Genomic DNA, 21451 nt, shown 5'->3' with positions numbered 1-21451 from the left:
ACTGGAAAATGCCCCAAACCACCTTGTCTTATTACTAGGCTAGGCTAAAGAAGCTGGCTCTAGGATAATATTTATTTGCATGCCATCCAATCTTGCATGCCTTTCTCAGCCAAAACTGCCACTGTACCAATGGGATTTGTTTTGCCTGATAAACTAAGGAGACAGGTATCAGGCATGTGGCAAGGAAATTTTTTTTTTACATGTATGCAATCTTGCTCCAAGTCAGCAAGCCTGCTTGACTTTTACAAACAGCTTAAGCACTAGTTTAAGTTCCATCAAAGCCAAAGATAAAGATGGGCTTATAGCTTTTCCAGATCAAGATCTCACTGGTCCTGCTCCCATTAAAGTCAATAAGAAACTTCCATTTACGTCATTAGTGGCAGGATCAGGCTGTCTGTATACCAAAATAATTAAAAACATCTTGTAAAATATTACATTGCAGAATAGAAGCAGCTGGGGTTTCATACCTCAGATTTCAGGCATTGGCATCTGGATGCCTTTACAATATGCCTGGTTTAAAATAGTGGCAAAAAATGAGCCAGATACATATAAACATCTCACTCGATTATCTTCAACCATCTGTCTTTCCTGCCTGATTTCAATCTTAACCACTTATTTAGGATGTCTTTACTGGCTGAATTTAGCAAATATATTATGATTAAGACAGTATTTACAAGATGAGTTCTTGCAGGTAAATGAAATGGCTTTCAATGCAACACAGTCTTTACACAAACTTTCAACAAAATAAGAAATCCTTCATTGAGTCCCTGCATACAAAATAATTGCCAACTTGGTCTACATAGTAGAAATGGAAGAGGCAAAGTCTGGTTCTTTATATATGTACTTATATCTATGTATGAACATATGTGTGCATATGTATATACACATGAGAAATGCATTGTCTTAAGTTAGCATCATTCAGGAAAAACATGTCCCCAGTGAGGTAAAAATCTTCTGGCCACGAAGTCATTAACTCAAACATCAAGTTCATGAGCTATTAGGACTAGAATGCAGGCAATGCAGCGTTTCTGCAGTCAACCATACAGCTTTTCAGCTTTTAAAACAATATTCTCCATGTCATGGTAGCTTTTCCCATTTAAATGTTCATTCATGAAATCGTGATTGAAGCTGTAGCCCTGAACATCACTGATGGATGATACCGTGTAGGAAGCTGTGCGCATAGCATCTGAGTGAGTGAAGCTGTGCTCAAATTGGATTCTGTACTGATTCCAGTGCCTTCTCAAAACAGCTTGGACCTATTCCATGAAAGGAAGAGGGGAAAAAATGTGTATAAATTACTTGGAAAGATGCCTATGTGCTCACCTTAAAAATTAGTATATAGCATCAAAATCATGGACTATTATGAAGGAAATACAAATTGAATTAGGCTATATTTTTGGTAAACCCAGACTAATATCGTTATATATAACATTTTTAATACATTCAGTGCTCATGAAAGATTTCGGATTTATAGCACCAGAGACTAGGCTATTTTATACCATGGGCCGCAGAAGTACAAATATTCACACACTGCCTGAACCCTAATGTGGTTAGCCAATGGTTATCTGTGTTCATGATTAATGTGGTGAGATCCTCAGCAACATCAGTTGATATAACTCCACTGAAGTCCGATTTACACCAGCCGAGGGTCTGGTCCAACAAGTCTTCTCTTATTTGTGATCAAGCCTTCATAAAACTAATAGCAAGGTAGTTTCAGCACATGTTCTTACCCTGGTTAAAAATAAATTTAATAGAATAGCCAAAGAACACAGCAGCATCAGTTTGTTTACATGCTTCATTGTGAGGATGTTATGTATTTCATTGGTTTCCTCTAATACAATATGGCAAAACACCTGTGCAACAGGAAGACTGGATTTACTGAAGTGCTGTGTTAATGAAATTCACACGGAATTAGTTTTTGAGGGAAGGAGGCCAAGTTACGAGTGATCAGAACGCTGGAACAGCTGCTTGTAGGAAAATCAAATTCATGGAAAGTCTTAATTTATGTTTTTGCTCAGACTTCAACATCAGGGATCATGTATTAGTCCTACCATTTAACTATATTATGGACCAAAGTGAACATTCACTCTGTAGTTACAGAAGAGATCAAATTTTAGCCCTATCAACCTGAAATCCTTATCATCTACATCTTCGCTTCTTTTCTCACACAAGCAAAATACCGGGAGGCTATGTGCTAAGTTGCGTCAGAGTTATTTGCAGCTGTTAACAATGGGCACTAAAAAGGATACCACGTGTTAAAGCTCTGGTCCTATCTGATTAGCATTTAATGTAATGGCAATAGCTTAACTATTCATTTCCTTTTGCCAAAATTTTCAAACTAATACTTATGGGTTCCCAACTTGTGATGAGCCTGATTTTCATGAAATACTGAGGTGAAGTTGTCTTGACACAAGACCCATGTGCCTCAAGTTAGTGCTCAAATCACCAGCCACATGGGAAAATCTTGCCCTTCATTTTTATGTTGTCAGATTTATTGATGTACATCCATTTGGAATATAAACCAACATTTGCAGATGGATCAGTGTCTGTTAACAAATTACTATTATGGGGCAACATCTTCCATTCAGCTTTCCTTATGTGTGGAGGTTTTCGTTTGCTTACTTTACATTTTCTAACACAATGGCTTATTTTGTCTAATTTCTCTCCGGCTTTAATTATGATAAATAAATACCAATAGAACAGCACAGACACAACATTTAGACTTCCTGTAGTCTGCTATCAAAACCTCAGTTAAAAACAGAGTTTCATATTCCCCAGTATGCTGGCAAAGAAAATATACTTTGGGAAGCGGAGAAGTATGGAAAGAGTTAAGAAGAAAGCTAGTATTTTTCTTCTCCCATCTGGGACACCATCTACTGTATGAGAGTCCATTATAATCCATTTTAGTCACTTGCTCTTGCTACACAAAAGATCATATATTCTTCTCAGTCTGTGTATGCAGTTACAGTTCCTGGCAAAGGGAATTCCGCACATGGATTAAGGTTGGTGAGCGGCCTTAATTTTTTGCAGTGGTGAACCTACTTCAATCAGGTGGAGCTATGAGGCAGAAGAATGTATTAAAATATCTCCCCTTCTGAGAGGGAAGCTTTAGAATGCATTTTATAATCCATACAAAACTTAGCTGCTCAGCGGCTTTGACCATGCCACCCCACACTTTGAATATTTCTACCGGCTTCCTGTTTTCCACCAGGTATTACATATACTTATAAATAAGAGAGAAAATCACAACGCTGGGTTGATTTGAAGCAAAAAACTGCACACCTCCCTTAACTATGCAGATACAGACTAAGACGATGGGAAAGAGAAATTAGGGAATTCTATGGCTGAGCTAGGAATTGATCCAGAATGGATAATCTTAGTTCTGGACTAGTGTTTTAATCACAATCATCAGTACCCTCATCCTCTTTTCCACCTTCCTTCCTGTTTGTCACTCTTGTTAAACCTTCTCTTCAATTAGATTGTAAACTTGTTGGGGCAGGAACTAAGTTTGTAACATCTTTGACACCATTGCAATACAAATCAATAATAATTTTTAAGAGCAAAGCAGTTTATGTAGTGTGATGTATTTTCTACAATCATTGCTTATATTTGGCGTTTCAATATGGCTCTCTCACTTTCTCTTTTATCTTCTTCTCCCTCCCCACACCTCCAGGCCCCAACATATTCTCATGGTATTTCTTTCTACACTAAGCCAAGTCTTTTTAATCTCTCATGCAATAGCCCCTCTGTTACTGTTAAATCAACATCTCACTACCAGTCTAGTCTTGTAATTCACTGCTGTTACCTATCCATTATTTCTGGCTTTCCTGCAGTCTCATCTAACATGTCTAATCCAACACCTAGGAACTGCACAGCAGACGGCTGATCAATGCAGCAGCAAAGTTTCCCCCAGATTATGCTCCTTTAACAAAAGATACATACAGAGGAGTCAAAGGACTTTATCGTCTTTTTCTCAGCTTTGAACAATTTTAAATAGTTTTAGCAGACAGTGGGCTCACTCTCTTATATGCAAATAACACAGTCAAAAAAATCCTAAAATAAGCTCATATTGCAAAGTATATATAGTCATGGCCATACTTCCTGGTCACTAATACATGTGCCCCATCTGGCTGTATGGCTCTTGCTTTTCTCTCTAGTTTAAAGATGTCCTTCTGTGCTGGCTGTTGGCGCAATGCTCCTGCCAGTCTCCTGTTCAACTGAATATGCCCTAACCAAACTAGTGGTTTAATCCAAAATTCACTGAAATCAATAGGAATTTTTCCACTGACTTCAATGAGGTCTGTATCAGGCTCACTGAAGCTTGGGCTGCTTCAAACACCCACTGTGATTGCAGACCGTGTTACGCTCTATGTTAGAGCATGTATCTGAGTGTCTGATATAGTAGTTTCCTGCTGGTAAAGTGATGCTATTGTCCACAGCAGTTGGGAAACCCCAGTATATGGATAAAGAAAAGTTATTGCTTGCTAACAATTCTTATACTTCAGTCTTTACTGTAAAGACTTTTCCATTGCCCAAAGGAATGAAAAATCCACGTGCCATTAATAATAAAGAAATTTGCAGGAGATGCAGATTCCTTATTCACTGTTATTCCCTATAGCTACACAAACTGCACATGCATGTTGCCACTTCTCTAGGATGCCTAGCATTCTTTAAATTATACTGAGGTGTTGCTATGTCAAGTGATGTTAAATGGGACATATCATAGATAAGACATATCAAGTTAAAGACTGTTATAACAGAGGCCCTTAGGGACAGAAGATTATGAGTTATGTCTGCAGAATGTCATGTCTGCAGCAGAATCTAGTAAGAGACCAAGAGAACACTAGTTGAGTCCATATTTTTGAACCCCCCTCCTTATTCGTTATACCTTACTATACTATCCTTTTTATGGCAAGATTTAATGAAATTATAGCCAGCTGAAAAAAAGTAGAATAGTGCCACTGGAACACCTGAAGACGATAGGAAACAATGTTTAAAACATAAGATTCTGCACAATGTGATGTAAATGGACAAATATCAGCTAAGATTAAAGATTGTGGGCCAGATGTCAAGATGATTTATGGTCCTTTTATGTGATTCAGGTGATGCTAAGTGGCTGTAATCTGTTCACAAATACCCAGAAGAAAATTCCCTTGTTGGAGGGGAACTCCCCGCTAGTACATCTGCGTGTAGAGGGCATGGCAGGGCTAAGCTTTGTTACACTGATCCTCCAGCAATGTAAGGCCCATTAAGGATGCTAAATTAGTGGTATAACAGACAGCTGCCCAGCTCCCTGACACTGAACAGAGCTCTGGCTCAGGAGAGAATACAGTCAAATAATAGACTGTAAATTCATAATATTGGAACCCTAATAGAATAAATAATTTATTACTAATGCTAATAGAGCAAGTTTTAAATTTAAAATCACAAGTAGATTTGATTTTGTTCTGCAGTGGAATGAAAACATTGTTAAGAGGTGCACATAAATTTAAAATAATTATAGCTGATCAAAGGACAGCAATTCCATTTTGCACCCATTTTGTTCTTGTTTCACAGAACAAAACGAAAATCATTCAAATGTTTGCACAAAAATGTAATTCTGTCAGATTATCCATTTTCAGATCAAAACCCAAGCTTTTCAACAGAGGAGGGTGGGAGAGGGGCAGTGATTAGAGCATAGTGATGTAAGAGGTGATCCAATCAGATTCAGAATCATCTGTGATGAAAAACTCGTCACTGAAACAGGCAGAGGAGCAGGGACTTGTACTATGGTCTACCACATCCCAGGGCAGTGCGTTAACCAACTATGAGTGTGTCTCTCACTCCTGAACAGAGATTTCCTCAAAACTGGTATGTGTCTGCAAAATGTTTCAGATTCAGCAAAACAGCATATTTTGGCACAACATAATTTGGTCAAAAATGTTCTGACCAGCTCCAAAAATAATGGAGAGAGAAACTTATCCAGACCGTAAGAAACCTGCAGTTCAGGTTTTGCTTAGTTCAGATTTTGGGTGTGTATTTGAGTCAATTCTTCTCTATTAGTCAAATGATTTATCTGTCTCTCATACATTCTTAAAATGCCTAATAAAAATACGAGAGCAGTCGATTAATCACAATTAACGCACGTAATTAACTCAAAAAATTAATTATGCTTCAAAAAATTAATTGTGATTAATCGCAGTTTTAATTGCACTGGTAAACAATAAAATGCCAATTAAAATCCAAAATATTTTGAATGTTTTTCCACATTTTCACATATATTGTATTCTGTGTTGCAATTGAAATCAAAGTGTATATTATTTTTTATTACAAATATTTGCACTGTAAAAATTATAAACAAAAGAAATAGTATTTTTCAATTCACTTCATACAAGTACTGTAGTGCAATCTCTTTGTCATGAAAGTACAACTTACAAATGTCAATTTTTTTGTTACATAACAACACTCAAAAACAAAACAATGTAAAACTTCTGAGCCTGCAAGTCTGCTCAGTCCTACTTCTTGTTCAGCCAAGCACTAAGACAAAAAAGTTTGTTTACATTTACAGGAAATAATGCTGCCCTCTTCTTATTTACAACGTCACCAGAAAGTGAGAACAGGCATTTGCATGGCACTTTTGTAACCAGCATTGCAAGGTATTTATGTGCCAGATATACTAAACATTCATCTGCCTCGTCATGCTTTGGCCACCATTCCAGAGGACATGCTTCCATACTGATGATGCTCATTAAAAAATATATGCATTAATTTAATTTGTGACTGAACACCTTGGGAGAGAATTGCATGTCCCCTGCTCTGTTTTACCCACATTCTGCCATATATTTAATGTTGTAGAAGTCTCAGATGACGACCCAGCATATTTTGTTCATTTTAAGAACACTTTCACTGCAGATTTGACAAAACGCAAAGAAGGTACCGATGTGAGATTTCTAAAGATAGCTATAGCACTCGACCCAAGATTTAAGAATCTGAAGTGCCTTCCAAAATCTAAGAGGAACAAAGCGTGGAGCATGCTTTCAGAAGTCTTAAAAGAACAATACCCCAATGCGGAAACTACAGTACCCGAACCACCAAAATAGAAAATCAACTTCTGCTGGTGGCATCTGACTCAAGATAATGAAAAGGAACATATGTCAATCTGCACGGCTGTGGATTGTTATCAAGCAGAATCTGTCATCAGTATGGATGCATGTCCCCTGGAATGGTAGTTGAAGCATGAAGGGACATATGAATCTTTAGCGCATCCGGCATGTAAATTTCTTTTGACACTGGCTACAACAGTGCCAGGAGAAGGCCTGTTTTCAATTTCAGCTGACATTGTAAACAAGAAGTGGGCAGCATTATCTCTTGAAAATGTAAACAAACTTGTTTATCTGTGCGATTGGCTTAACAAGAAGTAGGACTGAGTGGACTTGTAGACTCTAAAATTTTACATTGTTTAATTTTCACATGCAGTTTTTTGTATATAATTCTACTTTTGTAAGTTCAACTTTCATGATAAAGAGATTACACTACAGTACTTGTATTAGGTGAATTGAAAAATACTATTTCATTTAGTTTTTTACAGTGCAAATACTTGCAATCAAAAATAAATATAAAGTGAGCACTGAATACTTTGTATTCTGTGTTGTAACTGAAATCAATATATTTGAAAATGTAGAAAACATCCATAAATATTTAAATAAATGGTATTCTATTATTGTTTAACAGTGCTATTAATTGTGATTAATTTTTTAAATCACTTGGCAGCCCTAAAAATACCTAAAGGCTCAATCCTACATACTCTTACTCCCACACATCTGCTTACTCACATATACTGTAATTGAACTATGTGTGGGAATAAGCAGTTGTGTAGAAATAGGTACCAGATGGATTAGTAACTGTCTCCCTGATACAACTATGGGAAAAATAGTAAATTACTTTATTTTCCTAGTGAAAACAAAACTGATGGCAAAGTTCCATTAACTTCTGTGATGCAGGGTCAGGGCCTTAGCCCACTGAAGACTTAGGGCACAGTCCTTTGAATTCAGAAGGAGCAAGTATGTGCCCTCAGTAGCACAGTTGCCAACTTTCACGCAGTAAATAAGCACCCTGGCTTTCAAAATAAGCTAAAAATCAAGCTAATTCCATTTTAAAACAAGGCCAAAACAAGCCAATCCCCAAGAACCCCCATACTCTATGTGACTAGATCCCCCCAAGTGTGCAGTCTGGGATGGTGGTGGGCCCGCTGTGCACCACTGACTCTCTCCCCACCTTTCCCCTGCTTGCCCTGAACCGATCAAAAAAAGAAGCAACAAGCAACAAACTACAAGCCAAACAAGAACAATCAAAAACCAGCTAACAAGCAACTCACAAGCCAATTAACCCAAAATCAAGCCAATTTAGCCAAAAACAAATTTTTGCACTTTTTTTTTTTGCGGATTTGGCATGTCTGCTCAGTAGTCACCTGAAGGGCAGGATTGGACTCCCAGAAGAATGGAGGTCCAACTGACGCAAGGAAAACTTTTTGATGGCCCAAACATATAAGGTTTACAAAGCCTTGGCCTTGAAAAATTTTTTCCATTTGTGCTGAAAAGGCCGACTGCAAAACATAAACCCAGAGTTCTGCTCCCAAAAATAAAAAAAATCTGAAACACCACCAAAAGAGATGACCTTTTACCTCCGTTTCATACAGTGAAGTTAGTATTCATGAAAGGTACCACATTAACAGTCCCAGGGATGGAGACCTCAACCTAATTACAGAGCAGTTATTTCCCAGAAAGTAACAGTACAATTTTTCCAGTTCTGTCCCACAAATGTGCCTCATTCCTGACCTCGAAGGACCAATTCAAGGGGGTAAGGCTGACACAATGATGACAGTTTGGTAGCTTCTTGGATGAGAATACATGTCCACTAGGAATTTATGATTTTATTCTTCAGTACTGAATTTTTTTTCCCCACATAGCACTACTGTTATTGTTATATGGATACCAACCTGCAAAGTGCTGAGTGCCATTAATTACTTCTGAATCAAGGGAATTTTAGATTGCTCAACACCTAATAGGTTTAAATCCTTAAGAATGTCATCAAACATTTTAGAGGCAACACTGAAGCCTAAATTCAGGTCTTACTAGGTAAGTTATTCTCGAATACTTTATCGCTAACATTCGTACTTCTTTTAAAACGTAGAAGTGTAAATTTAAATTTCTATTACAATTTTACATTTGTTACTGGAGTGGTGGATTTAAAAAAAACAACAAAACAATTTCCTTTAACGCTAAACCAAAATTAAGAAAGTGAAAAGAACAGGAAATAAATTGAAATCAGTTACTGTACCTCTCCATTAAAAAAGCAGAAAATTGTAGCCACCAACAGACCCTGCAAAATAAAAAGTTTTCTCTTGATTTTTTCAATACATACAGATTTATTAAAATACAAGACTATATCTATATCTATATGTAGATATAGATATATAGATATCTACACACACATACACCTAATAAAACTCAGATCTAGAGAGCTAAGGGAAAAATACATTTCAAATCTAAACTCAGTGGATTATTACTAATAATACAGATGGTCTATTGGGCCAGCACTCTAGCATGACATTTTATTCCTTTTAAAGGATTAATCTAAACGAAATGAGAAATATAAGGCTATTAATAAGCAGAAGGTTTTTTTTTAATTAAGATCTAAAAAGTTTTAGAAATTAATTAATTTGCCTTTGTCATTCATTTATTTGCAGTCATATTGCAAGTACTGTCTAGCTCAAGGGAACAAATGCTACTTAAAGCTTCTTACTTGATAATGTGTAAGGATATGCATCACGTAGTCATATACTTCTTCAGCAATACGGCCTTCTGGTCGCCATGGAAACAGCACAAATTCAATGCCAAGAAGTGGCACTAGAATGAGTGTAGCTCTCACAGCTTTCATGTATAGGTTGGATTCTGCCTGGTGTGTGACTTTGAGCTTGGTTATCAGAACTCGAACAATATTCAACAGGAAAAAAAGATTCACCTGTAGGAAAGAAAATTGCTTTTGTAATAGTCTGATAAAATAGACTACAATTACTGTGTACTGAATACTGAAAGCAAGGAAAACACATAATGTTACTAAAGAAAACTCAGACTAAATGTTATGTCATTATATTATGACTATAGTTATTATTATGACTATACGTGTATTCATTATAACAAAATGAAGCATCTGAAACATCCTCTGTCTGGTTCGGACCTATACTTTGTACTTGGAGATTAATTCTTCTCATGATAACTTCTTCCTTGTGATTCTATATACATAATCATATATGCAATATATGCATAATTCTTAAAAGCTTGTTGTCATAAACAGATAATCAAGGGTTAATAGAACAGAAGTACTTCATGTCTCTTTTGCCTATAAAGGGTTAAGTTCAGTGAGCCTGGCTGTCACCTGACCAGAGGACCAATCAGGGGACAGGATACTTTCAAATCTTGAGAGAGGGAAGTTTGTGTGTGTGCTGTTAGTGTTTGGTGGTTGTTCACTCTGGGGGCTCAGAGGGACCAGACGTGCAACCAGGTTTCTTTCCAATCTCTCCGATACAGGCTCTTATATAAGGTCAGAATAGTGAGTACTAGGTAGATAAAGCGAGTTAGGCTTAAGGTTGTTTTCTTTATTTGCAAATGTGTATTTGGCTGGGAGGAGTTCAAATCTGTATTTGGCTGGAAGGAGTTCAAATTTGTATTTTGCTGAAAGGATTTTAATTTGTACTTGTATACTTAGGCTGGGAGGGTATTCCCAGTGTCTATAGCTGAAAGACCCTGTAACATATTCCATCTTAAATTTACAAAGATAATTTTTACTGTTTTTCCCTCTTTAATTAAAAGCTTTTCTTGTTTAAGAACCTGATTGTTTCTTTTTTTTATTCTGGTGAGACCCCAGGGGACTGGGTCTGGATCCACCAGGGAATTGGTGGGGAGAAAGGAGGGAAGGGGGAGAGAAAGGTTAATTTTCTCTCTGTGTTAGGATTACTTTCTCTCTCAGGGAGTGTCTGGGAGGGGGGAGAGAGAAGGAGGGAGGAAGGTGGATTTTCCTCTCTGTTTCAAGATTCAAGGAGTTTGAATCACAGGGTAACCCAGGGAGGGGAAGCCTGGGAGAGGCAATGGTGAGGGAAAGCGTTTACTTTCCTTGTGTTAAGATCCAGACGGTCTGGGTCTTGGGGGTCCCCAGGCAAGGTTTTGGGGGGACCAGAGTGTACCAGGCACTGAAATTCCTGGTTGGTGGCAGCGCTACAAGTACTAAGCTGGTAATTGAGTTTAGAGGAATTCATGCTGGTACCCCATCTTTTAGATGCTAAGGTTCAGAGTGGGGGTTTATACCATGACACTTGTACTTGTATAATAAGACAGGAACCCACCCTCAATGACGTGTGCAGTCTAACAGCCTGATCCTGCATTCCTTGCATATTCAAAATTCCCATTAACATTGGTGGGAATTTTTGGTGCCCAAGAAACGCAGGATCAGGATGTTAATCTGAATGGGTGAAATTGTGGACCTGCTGAAGTGAATGGAAATTTTACTATTGACTTCAAAGGGGCCAGCATTTCACCCAAATGTATTGGACCAATCTTGGATGCTGGATTATGAAGAGAGTAGAGTATATCATGGTATGTAAAATAATAGCTACAGCAGCTTCCATCCAAGGTTTCCAAACCACTTCCTAGACATTAATAAATAAATCCTCACAACATGCTCATGCATCAGAAAAGTATTGTAATCCCTATTTTACAAATTGGGAACTGACACACAGAGGCCTTGATTTAATTTAAGGTCTTGATCTAGGGTCAGCTGAAGGTGATTCATTTCATCGGTTTCTAAAGGCTTGTCTATACAGTGCACTCATGTACACCAGTGGGATGTAAATTCCAGTGCACACTGGCATGTCATACGCTCTCTGGCCCACAGGGTCCCTGTTGGCATGCAGCAAAAGTTTCCTAGTGTACAATATGGTTGTGCACATTATAATTTATACCTCAGGTGGTGCACACTAATTTATTTAGTATTTGCATATTCTCCAAGCAAAGCAATAGCATTCTTAGCAGCCAAGTGGGGTTCTCAGAGCTCACCACTAAATTTGGTTAGTGGGCACACCTCAATAATGTGTGTCATTGTTTGATCTGCGCCAAAGATCCCAACAGTGCTGGGTGGCTGCACAGAGGTCTTGCCCAGTCCTGAATTGGTTAAGAAGGGCCCAAAGATGACATGGCAAGTTGAAGCTGGGCAGGTGAGCAGAAAGGTCTGTGAAGAGGAATTTATTGGTGGTTGATATTAAGCACCAGTGTTCCCACCACACGGACTCCGCTGTCACGTTCTGGCATGGCAGCCTCGACCACAGTGGCTGTTGTGATGGAAGACATGTATCTGGTGGGCAAAAAGACAAGGGCAAGTGTGGGTTGGCATACCTTCTCAAGCAGCTTGCCTGCTGCAATCTCCATCCTGATGTAAGGGAGCAATGTGGCTCAGAATTGGAAACCATAGAAGATGAGTTGGTAGGAGAGTTCCTGTGATGATTCACAGTGTTGAATTGAGTTGCATATCAATAAGTTTGATGTGTGCTGCCTGACTCCATACTGGCACACAGTATTCTGCTCTTGAGTGCGAGATGGCAAGGGCTGAGTCCTTAGGGTTGGAGCATCCACTCCCCATGAGGAACATGCGAGTTTGCTGAGACGGTTGTTGCCTGTCTTGACGCTCGCTGCTATCTTGCTCAGTTGGCTTTTATAAGTCAGTGTTTGGTCGTGGGTCACGCCTAAATAAACTGGGTACATTTCATGCTTCAGCCTCTGGCCATTCATTGTGATGTTTAATTCCCTCTTAGTGTTGGCATGGTGAAGGTGAAATGTTCTAGAGACTGTCTTGCTGGTGCTAGGCTGAAGACACCATGTCTTGAAGTAGTTGGCCAGCTTTGCAGCTTCGTGACTCAGGATACTCTCCAGCTCATAGAAAATGTAAGCCTGTAGCCTACAGCAGACATTGTCTGCATAGATGACTGGGTTGGTGGCAGGTCACTGATGTATAGATTGAACAAGGTGGGGGCTAGAACAGACCCTTGGGGTAACCCGCTCATCTGTTTTTATCAAAGCACTTCTTTTCTCGCCACCATGCACCCTGAACCATCTGTCTTAGAATATCAGTTTGATGGCATCAGTAAGCCATGGTTGGAGAACTCTTCGTATTTTAACAAGCAGATCTGTGTGCCACGTATGCTGCAGTGAGGTCACAGAAAATAGCACCCATTTTCAGATTTCTTTGAAAACCATTTTCAATTAATGTCATTAGCCCAAGTACTTAGTTGCATTTGCTTCAACTTTGTTGAAAGCCTGCTTGCCTGACATTAAAAATATTCTCCACCTCTGGTGTTATTCACTGTAAAATGAGGCACTCCAGAACCCTGAGAAACACAGAAAGCAGCAATATCGGGTGGTAGCCTGAGGCCTGGTTTGGGTCTTTACCAGGTTTTGGAAGGCCAATAACTTTTGACATGCGCCAGATTTTTGGCAGTCTTTTGGCAGGCTTCCTTCATTGGTGACCCACGTGAAGAATTGAGCCAGCAAAGAATGGGGGCATGGGCCAAGAGGTTTCAGGAACTCTGGAAGGAAGTTGTCTTAGCCAGCAGTGGTGCCAGATTTGATGTTATGTAGCACTCTGTCCAGCTCTGGATTTGTGCTGCCTCTGGAAGATCCTCCACTCGCTATGGACTTGACTCTTCATTTCTTTTTCCAGAGATGTCTTTCCCATGTGAAGCAGGTGATTGGCTATTTAGTTAGTACTCACAGATGATCAGCCTGGTGTCAGTGATTGCTGGGCTACTCCAAAGTTAAAAAGTAAACTACAGCATTTCTGGCTGGAACGCGTACAGTCCAGGTTCTTGCTCTTGATCTTTTCCTCCCCTCGGCTCAGTGAGCACAGCTCAAAGTTTCGAATAAGTGGTTGGCCAGGTCTGGGTCACCGGTTGACTCACACTGCTTGAGCAGAGCGGCGTACTCCTACATAATTCAGCCCACATCCAGCATCATGCTAAGTCTTGCAGAATTTTCCACACAGCCTGCACAGACTATTAGTGATCCATATGGACCTTCAGCTACCAATTATCATGAGGACTGAGAAGCAGTAGCAGAACATAAGCAAAGCCATCTGCATAGTAATGCACCATGTAGACAAACCCAGAGTGAATTGCCCAAAGTTACACAGGAAGCCAGAGGCTGAGTTGGAAATAGAATCAATAGCTCCTAATGCACAGTCCTGTGCCATAGCTACAAAATCATCCTGCCCCTCTAGTTTTGTAGCAGAGTGAAGCCTGTCTAGGTGGATGTTCTACTTGAGTCTAAGTCTCTTTTTGCTTTACCCAAGTGAGTAGTGCTGCTGACCTCCATGGGACTGCTGACATGGGGAAAGTGAGCAGGATTTGACCTTCACTGTAGACAGGTGCTAAGAGTAAAATGTAGATAACAAATTTTGCTAAGCCAGCAGCTAAGACAAGTGAAATAAAAAGCTTTTCGGACATTTGTAGAAACAAAAAAATCACTGATGCAGCTGTTAGCCTGCCACTCCGAATGTATACACTTTATGAGGCATTCATTGCTCTCAGAAATCAATCACAAAATACATAGGGATAGAAAAACAGCTATAAAATTATTACTCGCCTTTTTAGCATACAGATACATACAATTTTAAAATTGACATTTTCAGTGTTCCCCGTGGTCAGCAGCCTTTTATTATAGCAATGTCAAAGTGGTAGGCTTTTGAGTCAACAGATTTTGTATTATAGTTTAACTAAAATTGCATTCCTGTTATCTAGAGCTGATCAAAAATCTTTGATCAAAACTTTTTTCAATATAAAATGTATGGAAATTTTCAAGAAGAAAATTCCATTTTTCATCAAAAATGTTGGGGTTTTCATTGAGAACCACCCCCCCCAAAAAAACCCCCAAGGATTCACCTCTCCACTAGTTTTCATCAGTCAAAAAAGCCAAAAACTGGGAAAACATTCTGTTGTCAGTTTTAATTTTTCAATGAGAATCCAAAACATTTGAAAGAAAAATTTGGACAAATGATTTTTTTTAAATTTTAGTCAAAATTTTTTATAAGAAAAAAAAAAGTATTTCTTGACCATTTTTACAGTAGACCATGGAATATCCTGTTATAACTTAAAGGCATAGACAAAGTGACAAATACTCAGATTATTCACTAGTAGTGTAAATTAAATGACATTTCCATTAGCTACAATGGTCTGATGGTATTCTCCATGTTATTTTACCATCTAGCACAAAGTGATAAGAGCATATTTCAGGAATTTGGACAGATTTTCAAAGGCATTTAGATGCCTAACTCCCACAGATCTCCCACTGACCTTTGAGGATGTGGGCCTTTGCTTCGTTGTTAAGGAGTGATCCCAAAAAGTAATGAGCAACCATAAATTTTGCTGAAGTCAATGAGAATTTGAGTTCCTCTTTACCTCTCCCAGTAAAATCTTTTCTTGCTAACATTTCAATATGTTTCAAAGTGAATGAACAAACCACTTGTGGTCTAGTTTACAAGCATGTGCCCTAAATCTAATTAAAAACAATAGGTGTGCAAATAAACCATTAGAAGATGCAAGTGTGGCAAATATATAACTGTTTTATTGTTGTTGTTTATTTATTTGTGGTAGTGTCACAGACATGGAAGATGAGATGGTTCCTTCCCCGAAGAGCTCACACTATAAGCACAGCCAGGTAGACAAGTAAATGAGGTCAGAGAAGAGGATAAAACTGACAACTTTCCACTGAATTTTCATGTATCGTTGTATAATGGCAGCAGTTGTCTTAATCTCAGACATAGTAAGGGGCAGAGGTAATGACTCTCCTTCCTGCCTATGGGATAAGTCCTTTTAAAGACAGCAGTACCTTTGGCTGAGGGCACTTGCCTCCAAACAGTAGCCTCATTGGCCAAACCATTGATTAACTTCCCTTGTATAAAGTTGTTTAGGGACAAAAGGAGCTTTCCAATCTAGTTCTCTACATTGGTATTTTTTCCCCCTGAAGAAGAGGCACCAAGTTAATCATCACCCGAGACTCATGGGTGAGGTCTGTATGGCAATCCCATCTCTCTGAACAACAATGAGAGGCTGACTGGTGCAGATAGCCATTACCAGTATAGGATCTCATATTTAAGAACTTGGTCTAGATATAGTTTTTAACAGTGTGGGGAGATGTGGAAGATCTCCCAGCAGGTGTACCAATGCAAGGAATAGGGGAAGGCACCAGTACAAGTAAATGCTCTCCTTTCTACAGCAAGCAGGACTTCCTCCTCTAGGATATAGATCTTCTTTGTCACACTATAATAAAGTTGTAACCTGGTTAGCAACATCAACAACCTGTATACAACAGCATTTCTGTCACGTAAATTATGGGTTCATGATAAACAGCTGTTTATGGTTCCAGCAACATGGTATTAGGTGGATGTGCTACGTTATTTATATTCCACTTATGAGCTATTTAAATCAATTTAATAGGAAACTGCTTTACATAGGAAACTTCTGCATGAGTTTCTGCTGGAAACTAGCAACTACCTTTTAGCTTTGTTTAGGCAATCAAGGTCTTCTGATTCTTTCCTAAGGGATTTATTTAGGTTTCAGGCAGCCTACCATCCTCATCTAACTTCCTATTGTACATTCCAACAATATGTCCTTCCTTCATTGCTAATTTTAAGCTCTCTCACTTAGATCTATTACTTTAATACAAAATAGTTCTCTGAAACTTGTAGTTTGCATATCTGTGAAGCTTTGGCAATTTGACTGAATTAGTACAAAATATTAATTAAACACCAAATTCACAAACGTTAAAGGTGAGTAGCTCAAAACAGAACTATTTCATTCATAAAATCTTATTAGTGTTTGTTTTTCATTTTTTAAAATAGAATATGCCACTTTCCCACCATAACACATTCACACAATTTGCAAGGCTAAATAGTGCAGATATTAGAACAAATGAAGCAGATAAATGGGTTTAGTGATGTGGCAAAGTAGAGTGCAGACCCGAGAAAAGGAGCAGCAGAAATATGCAGTAATCTCTTTTGCAGTAATAGAGACTTTTTCCAAAATGCTAAAACTGAGAGATTGTGATGGCCTGATTTCTTACCAAATTAGCAAAAGCAGGTCCTGATTTAGGAAATTACTTTAACACATGCAAAATTTTAAGCATAGATAGTCCCATTGACATCAGTGGGGCTACTCACATGTGTATGATTATTATATGTAACATGATAATGACTACAAGACTCAACTGAGTTTGGAGTCCCATTGGGGTAGGTACAGTGCAAACTCATGGGAAGAAATAGTCCCTGCCCCCCAGAGCTTACACAAGTCAAGTCAGACAAAGGTTGGGAGGGGAAATAGATGTACATAGAGGGGAAATGACTTGCCCAAGGTCACACCGCAAGTCAGTGGCAAAGGTAGAAACTTAAGGTTGGTCTCATGAGTTTCAATCCAATGCCCCAGCCATTGGACCATACTGCCTCTCATGTTAAAGTTACATACCTTCTGACTCTACCTTGTCTTGTTAGCTACCTTGCCGAATTGTGGTCTTCAGTCTTATTTAAAGAACTGTCAAGGAAAAAATACACTAATCTATTGTAACATGATCCTACTTATAGAGTGGTAGAAATAAAAAAAATCTGTCCTTTTCAGTGGCAGAAATGGAAACTTTAGAATAGAAAAAAATATTTGTTAATATAGCTGAAGTCAAAACTGCTTTTACTTAAAATAAAAACCACTGCTGTTCTTTTTTTCCATTCTGATCAATGATTCTCCTCAGTTGGAGAAACTGACATCGGCCTCCATTTCCCCATTCCCCTGCTAGTTCTTTATTTATGCTACTCGCTGAAATGGGACCTCAATTATGGGGAGTGGCTGGAGAGGGGCCTTGACCTGGTCTTGAGGCTTTCCCACTCTTTGGCATACCTCACAAGACCAGACATACTTGGCAACGTCCTTGCCCATCCCCTCCCAGTGGAAAGACTTCCCCAACCGGTCCTTGGTTCTGTTCACCCCAGCATGGCCACTGGGATGATCATGAGTTAAGCTTAAGAGCTTCCCCTGGTACTTAGCTGGAACCACCAACTGTTTTTGCAGCTGCCATTCTTCCCGGTGTCCACCAGAAAGAATCTCCTTGTATAAAAGTCCTTGGTCTATAACAAACTGGGATCGATTAGAAGAGCTGAGAGGCGGTGGGGTGCTCCGAGCCGCCGCCCACGCTTTCTGAAGGCTGTCATCTGCTTCCTGCTCAGTCTGGAACTGTTCCCTTGAGGCTGGGGTCACCAGTTCTTCCTCAGACTGGGGACTTGGACTTGGTCCCTCTGGAAGTGATGTAGGTGATGGGGTTGTTTCCGTGGCTGGTGAACCGCTCTCCGCTGGTGCACCTGAGGGTATTTCAGGCTCTGGCTGAGACTTTTCGGTATGGCTGTCTGTTGCTTCTGCCAGTTCTGGCTTGCTGGCGCCCTCTGGTGTTGAGTTTGACGATGTGGTTGCACTTGCTGGTTGCTGTTCCAGTTCCGGGCCTGGGACTGGAGACGCTGTGGCTGTTTCAGTGGTTGGCATGGAATCCGGGTCCACTACCTCTGTCTGGGTCTCTGGTAACACAGACGGGGTGTCTGTGGACGGCTCAGGAACAGGAATGGGTCTGGAAGCTTGCCTGGTTTGGCTATGTGTAACCATTCCCACTCTCTTGGCCCGCTTCACCTGGTTGGCCAAGTCTTCCCCCAGTAGCATGGGGATAGGATAATTGTCATAGACTGCAAAAGTCCACATTCCTGACCAGCCTTTGTACTGGACAGGCAGTTCAGCTGTAGGCAAGTCTACAGCTTGTGACATGAAGGGGTAAATTGTCACTTGGGCCTTTGGGTTGATGAATTTGGGGTCTACGAAGGATTGGTGGATAGTTGACACTTGTGCCCCCGTGTCTCTCCACACAGTAACCTTCTTTCCGCCCACTCTCAAATTTTCCCTCCGCTCCAAGGGTATTTGAGAGGCATCTGGGCCTGGGGATCTTTTGGGTGATAGTGGTGTAATGAACTGCACTCGGATGGCGTTCTTTGGACAGTTGGCCTTGATATGACCCAGTTCATTACACTTAAAGCATCTTCCATCTGATGGGTCACTGGGTCGAGGTGAGTTACTGGAGACTGGTGAGGTGGAAGAATAGTGTGTCTGTGGCTTTACTTGGGTTGTAGGTGGGGTTTTTGGCTGCCCTCGGTTGTAGGGTTTATGGTCGGTGTGCCCTCTGGGGTATTCCTTCCCCTTGACAGTAGCTTTCTTGCTTTCTGCCACTTCCATCCATCTGGCTCCAATCTCCCCCGCCTCGGTGAGATTTTTGGGTTTTCCATCTTGTATGTACCATGTTATGTCCTCAGGAACACCATCCAAGAACTGCTCCATTTGTATGAGGAGGTGCAGTTCTTCCAAGGATTTAACACTGTGTCCTGATATCCAGGCCTCATAATTTTTCCCAACGTAGTAGGCGTGTTTGGGAAATGACACATCTGGTTTCCACTTTTGGCTTCTGAAACGCCGACGGGCATGATCCGGGGTTATCCCCATTCTGTATCTGGCCTTGGTTTGAAAAAGTTTATAGTCATTCATGTTCTCCTTAGGCATTTCAGCTGCCACCTCTGCTAAAGGTCCACTGAGCTGTGGCCTCAATTCTACCATGTACTGGTCTTCAGAGATGCGGTACCCAAGACAGGCTCTTTCAAAATTTTCCAAGAAGGCCTCGGTGTCATCACCTGCCTTGTAGGTGGGAAATTTCCTGTGATGTGGAATCATAATTGGCGAAGGGTTGTTAGGATTGGCTGGCGCATGCAGCCCAGCTTGCGCTAAGTCCAGTTCATGTTTTCTCTGTTTTTCCTTCTCTTCACTTTCTTTTTGTTGTTTTTCCATTTCTCGGCGGTGGGCCACCTCTTCTTCTTCTAGTTTTCTGTGGTGGGCTGCATTTTTGGCGTCTTGTTCTCTTTTATGGGCTGCCTGTTTGATCTGTTCTTCTCTTTCTTTCAGCTCCACCTCTTTTTCTCGTTTTTCCAGTTGTCGCCTGTGTTCTGCTTCTTTGCTTTGTCCTTCGGCTCCCATTTTTGCCTTAGAAGTCATGGTTCCTGTTTTCTTGTGTTGGGGTGCCCTCCGGTGTTTATTGTCTGAACTGCAGGCTCTGTTGCCTCCTGGGGTCTGCCTAGCAACAGTGCCTTTTTCCCTTTCTTCCTCTAGCTAATCTTTTCAATGTAAAGTAAACCAGAAAAACCACTTTATTTGCATGTGTATAGTACTGGTATTTGACTCCTAATGGGAGTGCTATTGTGTCACAAAAGACCCTTTTGTCACAGCTTAATGGTTCCTTGCTTAATATGCAAGCCAGAAACTGCAAGAGAGAGCAGAGAAAAAAAAATTCTCTGGTTCCTTTTAAAACCAAACTGTTTCTCTCTGCTTAAAAGCCCCTAGCAGAGAAAAGAAAAATATAATATTCCTACTGGCTTCTGGATTTTATCTTTCCCACAAACACTGCCACCATGTCATAACCTAGTCCCAGATTTGAACCTTAGCGTCCAAAATATGGGGGTTAGCATGAAAACCTCCAAGCTTAGTTACCAGTTTGGACCTGGTAAAGCTGCCATCACCCAAAAAATTAGAGTGTTTTGGGGCACTCTGGTCCCCCCAAACCTTCCCTGGGGACCCCAAGACCCAAATCCCTTGAGTCTCACAACAAAGGGAAATAAACCTTTTCCCTTCCCCCCTCCAGGTGTTCCTGGAGAGACACACAGAAGCAAGCTCCGTGAATCTAAACAGAGGGATTCCACCCTCCCCGTTTCCAGCCTTGGAAAACAGAAGTACCGAGAGCTAATCTCTCTTCCCCCCTCACCCAGAGGGAATGCAAAGTCAGGCTAGTAAATCTAACACACACAGATTTCCCCCTGACTTCTTCCTCCCACCAATTCCCTGGTGAGCACAGACTCAATTCCCTGGAGTTCCCCACTAAAGAAAAACTCCAACAGGTCTTAAAAAGAAAGCTTTATATAAAAAGAAAGAAAAATACATAAAAATGGTCTCTCTGTATTAAGGTGACAAATACAGGGTCAATTGCTTAAAAGAAATATGAATAAACAGCCTTATTCAAAAAGAATACAATTCAAAGCACTCCAGCAACTACACACATGTAAAATACAAAAAAACATATAAATCACTATCTGATCTTTTGTACTTACAACTGGGAAACAGAAGATTAGAAAGCAAGAGACAGAAATCCTCCCATAGCCGAGAGACACACAGGCACAAGACAAAGAACTCAGACACAAACTTCCCTCCACCCAGACCTGAAAAAGTCTGGTTTCCTGATTGGTCCTCTGGTCAGGTGTTTCAGGTTACTTCTTTCCAGGTGTAAGAGACATTAACCCTTAGCTATCTGTTTATGAC

At 40.1% G+C, this 21451-nt stretch overlaps 1 protein-coding gene across 4 annotated transcripts in view; it reads right to left on the bottom strand.

Moving 5' to 3' along the window:
* Nucleotides 1-635: 635 nt before the first annotated feature.
* Nucleotides 636-21451, bottom strand: part of CALCRL (calcitonin receptor like receptor) — a 101223-nt gene continuing 80407 nt past the window's right edge. For all 4 annotated transcript variants that reach the window (XM_050916424.1, XM_050916421.1, XM_050916425.1 and 1 more), the window contains 3 exons: nucleotides 9781-9999; nucleotides 9316-9357; nucleotides 636-1256 (listed from right to left, as the gene is read on the bottom strand). In XM_050916424.1, the coding sequence (XP_050772381.1) occupies nucleotides 1035-1256; nucleotides 9316-9357; nucleotides 9781-9999 (483 nt within the window). In that variant the 3' untranslated portion in view covers nucleotides 636-1034. The remainder of the gene's footprint in view (nucleotides 1257-9315; nucleotides 9358-9780; nucleotides 10000-21451) is intronic.

The sequence above is a fragment of the Gopherus flavomarginatus genome, chromosome 10, assembly GCF_025201925.1.
Source record: "Gopherus flavomarginatus isolate rGopFla2 chromosome 10, rGopFla2.mat.asm, whole genome shotgun sequence".
Taxonomy (NCBI): domain Eukaryota; kingdom Metazoa; phylum Chordata; order Testudines; family Testudinidae; genus Gopherus; species Gopherus flavomarginatus.
Note: the sequence above shows the minus strand (reverse complement) of the source record. Positions and strands in the feature narration are given on the sequence as shown.